The 10,109-nt window shown below is 37.6% G+C and overlaps 1 protein-coding gene across 2 annotated transcripts in view; it reads right to left on the bottom strand.

The window, feature by feature from the left end:
* Positions 1 to 10,109, bottom strand: part of LOC107675359 (tomoregulin-2-like) — a 67,011-nt gene that overhangs the window by 54,074 nt on the left and 2,828 nt on the right. For both annotated transcript variants that reach the window (XM_016469663.1, XM_016469664.1), the window contains exon 2: positions 2,621 to 2,730. In XM_016469663.1, the coding sequence (XP_016325149.1) occupies positions 2,621 to 2,730 (110 nt within the window). The remainder of the gene's footprint in view (positions 1 to 2,620; positions 2,731 to 10,109) is intronic.

Below are 10,109 nucleotides of genomic sequence, written 5' to 3'. Positions count from 1 at the left end.
GCACCAAGAGCTTGTAACACTCCAAAGAGAAAGGAAAAAATGAAATCGCATCATATGACCCCTTTAAGTAAACATCACAGTATGAATAATGTGCCAGGCGCCTCTGAGAGCTGGTGTGAGGTGAATAAACATCCCTAAATGAACATCAGAGCTGAATGACCTCTATTCATCGGCAGATCAAACCTTCTTCCTCTTTTCAGCAGCACTACCTCCCTGACTGTAGACTTTCTTTGGGCTTCATACCCGTCACAAGCCTCTAGACGATCCTTCTTTGATGAATTATTTCACTTAATGGAATAAAGACATCGACCATTATTAGGTTTAAGCTAGCTGACGCCAGAGTTTCACTTGCACACATGTGGCACACAGTCCAGGATGCCTAAATCAAGCTGATCCTATTCTCGCCGATGGCATTAGTGCCTCACTTGAAAACAAATTAAAACAATGTGAGCCAGTGAGGCCAGGCACAGAATGGGATTTGTCCTAAAAGAAACGTAGTGCTATCATGAGTATGAATTCTATTTGGACTAGGGATGCACCGATACCGATACTGGTATCGGTACTAACATTATACATACTCTTTTGGTTTCTGTACCCAATATTGAAAAAATGTACAAATGCAATAAAAATATCGGTACTCGGTATCGGCAAGTACCAAAAATAAAAGTATCAGTATTGGGCGAGTACTGGAAAAAGTGGTATCGGTGCATCCCTAATTTGGACCAAAAAAAAAACAAAAAAAGGTGAAGGGAGGGCGAGAATCAGGTAATGCTATTTATCTCACCAAAGAAACTAATGTTCCTTCGCAAGCTGGGATAAAAATAACAGACTCATTGAGTGCCTATGTGCTCAGTGCCTTGGAGGGACTCTAATGCATTTTCATTTAGACCAAGCTCAGATGTTATTAGGACCGACTCTCTCCATCTTCATTTCACTGTGATCTCAAGGCCAAAGCAGACAAAGTGGGCCATTCTAGTAGTCCTCTTAAAAATCATTTAGACAGAAAACAGCGAAAGGCAGATATACTGAAGCATAGTTGAAATCACTGTTATCATGGCATCAAAGTCTTGCATCTAAATTGTGTATTAGACGCATATTTTTTTCTACCTCCTAAAGGCCATTGGTTTTAAAATTGTAAAAAAAAACTGTAAAAAGATCTGGGAGGATTCAGACATCATTTTTAATTAAATTAGTTTGCACAATTATTCTGTATCCAGTTGCTGGTTGTGATCAAAGTAGGGTTTCAGCAAGTGCTGTAGCTGCTCAATGAATGAAACACAGCATCAATATTTAAATACAGCAAAGAGTCTATTTTTCAGATACAGAAAAACAGAATCACTCACTCACAAAAATCAAAAAGCAGATTCAGGTCTTTTAACAGCAGGGTTTGTTTTACAATATATTGTCCTGCTCTGATGTTTCCAATAAAATGTCCATATTCAAAACAATCTAAAGACCTGAAGTTAAATCTCTTAAATAGTGAAAGTTGGTCAAAATCTTCAGTGAACCCGATCATAGGACTGTGCAGTATGACAGTTTATACCACGTGATGCACGGCTATGAATGACGACTGACTGCATCCAATATTTCCAGATTCATCTATAGTGTGATGTATAATCGAATGAATAGATTACTGAAGAAAACAAAACAGAAAAAACATCTGCCCATTGGACAACCTTATTGCTTTGCCCACACACAGTTATACACATAATCAGAGAAGAGATGTCATTGTGAAGGGAAGCATATGTTAAAGGGGTCATATGATGCTGCTAAAAAGAACATTATTTTGTGTATTTGGTGTAATGAAATGTGTTTATGCGGTTTAAAGTTCAAAAAACACATTATTTTCCACATACTGTACATTATTGTTTCTCCTCTATGCCCCGCCTTTTTGAAACGCGTCGATTTTTACAAAAATACCTCAAGCGTGTGACAGAAATGTTACGCCCCTCGCCATACTGTTGATGCCGTGTCCCGGCCGGAGCTTTGCAGATATTGTTTATGCTCAAACAGCAACATTACACACAAACTAACGTTAAAAAAGTGAAATCGCAATCAACCACCCCTTTAATTAAAGACTATGGGGGCATGTGTTCAAAAATATATAATAAAATGATGATCACGGACAAATCATTAATAATAAACACTGCAACATAAGTTAAGAAAATCAGAAATATCTATTTTGATTTCATGCTGACTGAGACTGCTTTACATTATTTCGAATGAGGGCAACAAAGAAACATGGGAGTCCCAAAGAAATCAAGAAGAAGAGGTACTGCTTTGTGTGGCTCATCCAGTCAGAACTATACATTTATTATTATTAGTTTTATAGTTTTGAGTGTTTCTGTTTTACATGAAGTGAAATGTTGAAATGAAAGACAGGTCTTGGAAAATTATGAAGAGCCTTATATTTTGGTCTGCGCCCAAATACAAAAACAAAACAAAAACAAAAACAAAAAAAAACAGAAAATAAAAGTAATTTTATTTGTGAAGTATTTAATTTACCGAATTGTCCAATAATAGGGATTATCAAATGGTTTTGTATTACATCAACCATCAGGTATTGATGTAACCTCTAACCTTGATTAGCAATGCTGGTTCATAAGGGAACTGTTCTTACCTTGAAGTTGCATATACATGTTATTATGTCCCCAATTCTGAGACACTCGCCGTCAAACTTGCAAGAGTTGGTGTCACAAAGGAAGAGATCTGTGTCCCGGTCATCATCCCCTGCAACAACAAGAGCCAAAAAACATAATGAATTTCAGCATAAACACAGAAGTCTCAAGACACAACCAGCACAAGCAGGATAATATTTTTTTTAAACACTACGGATAAAACAAATTCAGCAGAACTAATGGAACAAACACATGATCCAGCAGGCAGGCTGGCAGGGCCTCTGAAGGGTTCATCAAGTTCTCACCTACCTTCTCACCTCCTCTCCAAGACCATATTTCGCTCTTGAGACATTTTCTTATTGGGAATAAAACAAGTGCTCATGGAGGAATAATGATTCAGCACATGGTGAACTTCTTGGAATCACCGCATGAGAACCTTATTCAGCTTTCAAAATAAGCTGAGTACAGGCTCTGATAAATATTCCTATTTTGCTGAGGAGCCGGACAAACTCTGAAAAATCACACTTCATCAAAAATCAAGAGCTTGCAGACAGTTTAAGTCCACAAGGATTCCTTAAGATGATTACAATTAAGATGACTTGTTTCCAAAAACAGGCCACCGCTGAGTCAAAACCTCATTTTACTATTCAGCTTACAAAAGCTGACTGCTGTACATTCAACAATTATTCTTCCAAAATAATGAGTTTACCCATTAGGCACTACATCATTCATCCCTTATCTTATACCTTTTATAATTATGCAAGAAATAAGCAACTCTATCATTTGCTTAATATTATACAAATGACACAAACTTTACACAAAGAATAATATCTCATTTTACATTCCATATTACCCGCATATATTTCGACTCAAAGCGCCATATATCATCATAATAAGACTACACGACACAAAACAGTGGGTCTGCTCATGTGTCCTGGGATTTTTGCTGTCAAAGCAAATAAGCTTCTCGCAAGTGCTACACAGTATTTTTACCCTGTGTTATCCGGTGAGGCCCGGAAGCTAGAATGAACCAGAACATTGCTCATTGTAACGACAACACCAGAGGACATGCAGCTACTTTAGGCCCCTGCTAAAGGGCCACATACAGCGCAGAAATATGTCTTACATAACCTTGTGGCTTATTTGTATTTCAGCTAAAAATTATCAATGGACCTTAAAAGCTACAGGGGGGCAAAAAACAAACAAAAAAAAAACAGTAGTCTTGCGGGACAGTTGTAATATTCACATTGTGATCCTCAGTTCTGGAGACCTTGAGAAATGATGCTGGCTCTTGGTTTGTGCATAAATCCCTCGTGTAAAATTAGTAGCTGTTTACGCTTTGCAGCAGGAATATTTCATTAAAATTAATCTTGTTCACAATCTGTTCTTAAGGAGCTGTGATAAACTGACATTCAATCAATTCAGCCTAAAGCAACAAATGCTAGTCAGAGTATTTGCCAAAGCTAATTAGTCAAAACCATTGTCAATCCCTTGGCTTACTGATAAAATAAGAATTCATGCCTTAAGTTAAGTCTAATACTTCTTACACAAATCATTTTCCTTGCATTCATTCTTCCCATATTTTGAGGCAGCACCAGTAGAAGTCCTAGCTCACTTTGTGCCTTAAAGGCATAGTTCACAAAAAAAAAAATAGTGATCCTTTACTCACACTCATGTTGTTAATGTATGACTTACTTTCTTCTGTGGAACACAAAAGAAGATATTCTGAAGAATGTTTTTGTACAAACATCCTTAGACCCCAATGACTTTCACTGTATAGACTAAAAACACTGAGAAATGGAATTCTTCTTTTTACCAACAATGATTATTTAAAATCCACTTGGCTCACAAATCTAATGTGGCACATTGCTCTTTGGTTAGAGCGGGCATGATGCATCTGCTTGCATTATTGATGCAAGCACTCCCTCTGCGAAGGCATACAGATGCAAAGCATTTTGTCACACCTCTACTGCTTGGCTGCCCTTTCATAGCTGTGTCATAATACAGTTTGACCTCGCGACACAGGTAGACGCATTTGAGTGCATGTCTGAAACGTGCAGTATTGAACAAGGCACTTGGCAACAGGAGCAGGAGGGGGAAATTATGTAATGGATCAGAGAGGAACATGGATATCTGAGTCACAGGAGCTTTTCTCTCACCAGACACAAAATCCCTCTATTCAGTCTAATTAATCTGAAGAAGTGGCACCCTGTAGTGACACTGAAAAAACACATTCCATTAAAAAAACAACACATGAGGTGCCACCATTTCAGAAACTGTAAGATAAACACCAACTGACCTTGAAAAGATATATTATAACACACACACACACACACACACACACACACACACACACACACACACAGGTATTCCTATCATTATGGTGACATTCTATAGGCATAATGGTTTTTCAACTCATAAACCGTATTTTCTATCCCCTTACTCTAACCCTACCCCAAAACAATACATTAAGCGATTCAACAGTCAGGACCAGTGTTTACCAACCTTTTTATCTCCCGAACCTTCACAGCCACACAAGTAATTTCAATTACCCTTTCATCAACAACAAACCAGAAATGTGTTCCCTTTACAGCATATTGTAGTTTATATTATTATTATTATTATACAAAACTGGTTTCACACAAGATAAGGTCTCAGTGTTTTTGTCCATACAATGAAAGTTGTTTTGGACCCTACTGACATTCATTGTATGGACAGTTATCTTTTTACGTTCCACAAAAGAAGTAGTCATAGCAGTTTTGGAATTATTATTATTTTGTTTTTTTAGGTGGTGGTGAACTACGTATCCCTTACGTAACCCTTAAGAAACTTCTGATGTACCCGCTGAGGTCCACATTCTCCTGGTCTAGACCATCAAATAAAGTTCAAAGCCATATAAGGTTAGGACAGGAAAGTAATAACAGAGATTGAGGAAAGTTATCAGGTCACGCTAGAGGAAATGAGTTCTAGAAACAGGCAGCGGCATCCTTGCAATTTTATTACGGTGATTTCTTCATCAAGGACACTGAAAGGCCTCTAAATGCTTAACAAGATTTTAAACTCAACCAAAACATCAGTCAGATAATTTGATTAACTGTAAATACGCTTTTAGAAGTCTGTTAAAAATGCTTTTTGAGCAGGGCTGAGTTACCATGAGCGGAAAGGAATTTTGTTCTGCTCTCTTTAAAGTCTCTCTCTGGTAGGACAATCTTTCAGTAGCTGTCTACATGGAGAGATAAGATCTGTTTTCCTTTTCTTTGTGAAGAAAGCACTGTATGTGTATGGACAACAAAATTTCAATAAGAATTCCTCAAAGTCATTCCTTGAAGTCACAAAGCAATGATTAGAGCAGCCAAACAGGAAATTACATCTTTCATCCTAAGATGCTGTACTATCTGACGGCCCACAAAAACAAGTTAAAGCAACTCTTCCTGAATCCAAAATAGACTTTCTCTAAGTACAAAAACAGTTCAGTTTAAACACAGGACTCTTATGAACTTCAAGGTATGTGTATATGAAAAAGTGATGTGCAAACAGTCTGCACGGCCATAAATAAGATAACAGTTGATGCATAACTATCCACAACAATGATTTGCAGAGTCGATTCTTTTGGAGCTGTCACTAGCAAGGCAAACACTATATTTAACCTCCCAACAAACATCCTTATACTGACATCAAAACATACTGGAACACATTACATTTAGTACAAAACATAATACAGATGTAAAGGAAGGTTATAGAATTTATTGTATTCCTGAAGCATTAAACAAATACTAGAATCTTCTTTCAAAAATAAGATTAAAATTAAAGGTGCACTAAGCAATATTTGAAAAACGCTTTTGACCACAGTGTCGTACCGAGTCCCAAAACGCTTGCTGCCAATCAGCAGTAAGGGGCGTGTCTAGTGATGATAGGGAGAAGAGAGCGCTCAGTGAGTGCACAGGACGGATATTAGCAGATCGAGAGATGGCAGATAATAAAAAAAAAGGGAAATTTCAGAGGAACAAAACATTAAAAAGAACGGTAGGACCCACATAAATATTGGAGCAGCTTTCCAGTGGTGGAGAGGACTCAAGGAGTGGGAAGGCCTGGAATCAGATGCCGAGGTTGCTTTGTTTCTTCTTGATAGGTGAGTTACGTTGATTTTGCTTTGTTTCACACAACTAATCTGTGTTGGCTTTTGCTTGAATACGCTTAGCTGGCAGGCATAGCAGATTCCGCCATCTCCGCTGCCAGGGTTGTGTACGTACATGTGGGGCGGAGTTATCAAAATAGGGGTGAGGTCCTGTTGGGCTATGGGCATGTGTGTTTTGGTGATTTCAAATATCAACATCATTTGGCAAAATTTGCTTAGTGCACCTTTAAATATAGAATTCTTTAATATTTTAAAATACAATTTAAAGGATATGTCTAATATATGTGCCACTAACATTACAAAATAAATAAATAAATAATACAAATAAAAATGATTTAAATATTTTCTTCATCTGCCAATGGTCACAAAAACAGATAGTCCTGCTCCAACTCATGCCATTACTCTTTTTAGGAATAAGTTTGGAAAACAGTTGTCTGTGAACAATGATCCTCTTTAGGCAAAAATATTTTTAATCTAAAAAAAATGCACACTTTAAAGTCGCCATAAAATTTAAATTTACATCTATTTTGTAAATGCATGTTATGGATTTTTTTTTTTTGTGAGTGAGTGATTTGTGTATACTGTATGTTTCATTTTTATATTAATATACTGTATGATATATTAATAATATTATATATTTTTGACCTTATAATGTTTAATAAAAATGTCATAATTCAATCTTCCAGTGAAATCAACAGAGTTCTCCCTGGTGATGTACATCAGACTTCTCCAGTCATTTAGGTTGCTTAAACTCTGCCTCAAAATCCAACCATCAACTGATGGATAGAACCAAGTCACACACTTACATTTTTTTTGTTGATAATTTGTTGCACACAGATGTACGGTAAAATATGGAAGAAAAGATCTGTTGCTACTTCTGTCTCATTGCAACTTTAAGACATCCTATATAAGGCCAAATATTTACATACTGCCTCGTATTCCCACCAAACAAGTCCGTTTAAAATTCTAAAGCAACAAATTCTATAAAGAACTTCATAATCAGTATAACCTTGGTAACCGCTTGTTTTTGGAGCAGCATAATTTGTCCTATGGCTTGGCCACTTTTGCATAATAGCTATTTAGTAGCTAATGGAAGGCAATTTAAAACAAATAGGTTAGTTACAGCTGTAGCTTTACAGTGACAAGGTGAAGGGCAGATTTAGTATAGAGAATGTGTGCAGAACTTCATAACTTACAAATACATATGAAGAACACAAGATTGTACTAATTAATAATTCCACCTCAAATATTATAATTAGCCAACAACATCCACTTCATCAGTAACAGAGTTCTAACAGTCCTAATTAAGGGTGTTGCTACCTCCAGCTGCATGTTTCTTCCTTCTGCAGTGAAATAGGAGACTTTGTTTGGCTCACACACCTGGTATTGCAGGTCTCCTAGCTCCTCAAGAGTGTCGTAATTTTAACAAAACAAACGAGAAGTGTGAGCCAATGTTATGTCTCACAGTGTGCCAAACAAGAGAGTGTTGGGGGAGATGCAGATTGTTATTTCTGCCTTGCCAGCGAGGTGAATAATTGAAAGAAGCAAGCTGGCAGAGACACAAATATTCTAAAGGTGAAGTGCAGACAGCTCCAGTGAGTGAGACATCAGACCAGTTGTCTGGCCATTAAAGAGCTGGATTTCAAACCTCAGGACATTGTTATCAGTTGAAAATGTTTTAGCTTTTGCTTGAGGTGTAATACAAAGAATCTGTTCAGAATTCTCTGCTCTTTAGAGACAGAGGAGTAGAACAAGTGCGTTTTGAAAAATCTGGATACTTTGTAACTAATGGCGCTTTTCCACTGCATGGTACGGCACCGTACGGCTCGGTACAGTTCACTTTTGGGGGGTTTTCCACTGGGTACGGTACCTGGTACTTTTTTTAGTACCACTTCGGTTTGGGTTCCAAGTGAACCGTACCGTTACCAAAACGTGACGTGTAAACTCTGCTGATCACGGATTGGCCGGAGAGATTCGTCACTACCTGCGTCATTGAACTTGTGACACAAACACAAAAGAACCGCTAGATTTAAATCAGCACAGCCAGCGAAGGATCGAACGCAACTGTTTTGAACAAGCGCACCTTTTTTAACAACCAAAAAGTGGCTGTTTTGTTGTCTGTTGAGGAAGTACAGACGTTCCTCTCGTTGATAGCAGAGGAGCAGATCCAGGCGACGCGGAATGAAAAAGTTTTTCAGGAGTCAATAGAGGCGGCGCAACTATAACGACATGTGAATAATCCCGCCCACTCTAAAGCGGTACTGAACTGCAGTGGAAACGCAAACCGAGCCGAGCAGTGCCGTGCCGTACCGTACTGAGCCGTGCCGAGCCGAGTCGTACCATAATTTGCGCCATAATTTGAAAATACTCTAACAAACATCTAACAGACAGCAAAGGTTCAAAGAGATAGTTCACCAAAAAATGAAAATTCTATCATTTACTATCCTTTTGCTGTTCCAAACCAGTATAACTTTTGTGAAACACTACGCTATGGTCTAAACAACATTGACTTTCATTGTACACTCTCAGAAAAAAAGGTACAAAAGTTGTCACTGGGGCGGTACCTTTTCAAAAGGCACACCTTTGTACCTAAAGAGCCCTTATTGGTACCTTAAAGGTACATATTAGTGCCTAAAGTGTACATATTAGTACCTAAAAGGTACAAAAGTGCACCTTTTGAAAAGGTACCGCCCCAGTGACAGCTGTTGTACCTTTTTTTCTTAGTTTACGGACAAAAAACACTGACATTAAAAAAAAAAAATAATAATAATAAATACAAGTTTTAAAATGTTACAAAAAATAAATAAATGAAATATACCTTTAAGACTTTAATTGAACTACCAAAAACTGGCAGTTTATGTTGTTGTGTCTCTTCAAATTCAAAAAAGTCTGCTGTCCCCTCTCACCTACTTTGTTTGTGCTTGTCTCGCCTCCTTTGCAGCTGATATGCAAAAGCCCACAGTGAGCCAGCAGAGCAAGAACTCTCCAAAGGAGAGCTATTGACAATGAACAATACAAATAAAAGCTTACGGCCCTTTGGGCAGTGACTTACTTTTGAGGCAGTAGCTACATAAAATTGATACAAAAAAGCTTACAGAGTTGACTGAATTCTAATCATGAACAGAGAAGATACTTCAGTAATAAGGCATTTACTTTGCAAAAGTATTCACACCGCTTGTGTCCACTGCCAATGCCCTTAGGTTAGGATTGTTGACTAAACAGCTGGTTTGCATTTGTTTTGCTGTGTTCAGCGCATAATTCTGTGCTGGGGATTTAAACTATATTCAGTCAGTAAGAAATTCAGGTTTCATGCCATAACGCTGCAGGTTCCTCTCTTATGTTTTTTTTTTTTTTTT

The sequence above is a fragment of the Sinocyclocheilus anshuiensis genome, unplaced genomic scaffold (assembly GCF_001515605.1).
Source record: "Sinocyclocheilus anshuiensis isolate Anshui unplaced genomic scaffold, SAMN03320099.WGS_v1.1 scaffold656, whole genome shotgun sequence".
Lineage (NCBI taxonomy): Eukaryota > Metazoa > Chordata > Actinopteri > Cypriniformes > Cyprinidae > Sinocyclocheilus > Sinocyclocheilus anshuiensis.
The sequence above is the reverse complement of the archived record's forward strand: the minus strand, read 5'-3'. Positions and strand labels throughout refer to the sequence as shown.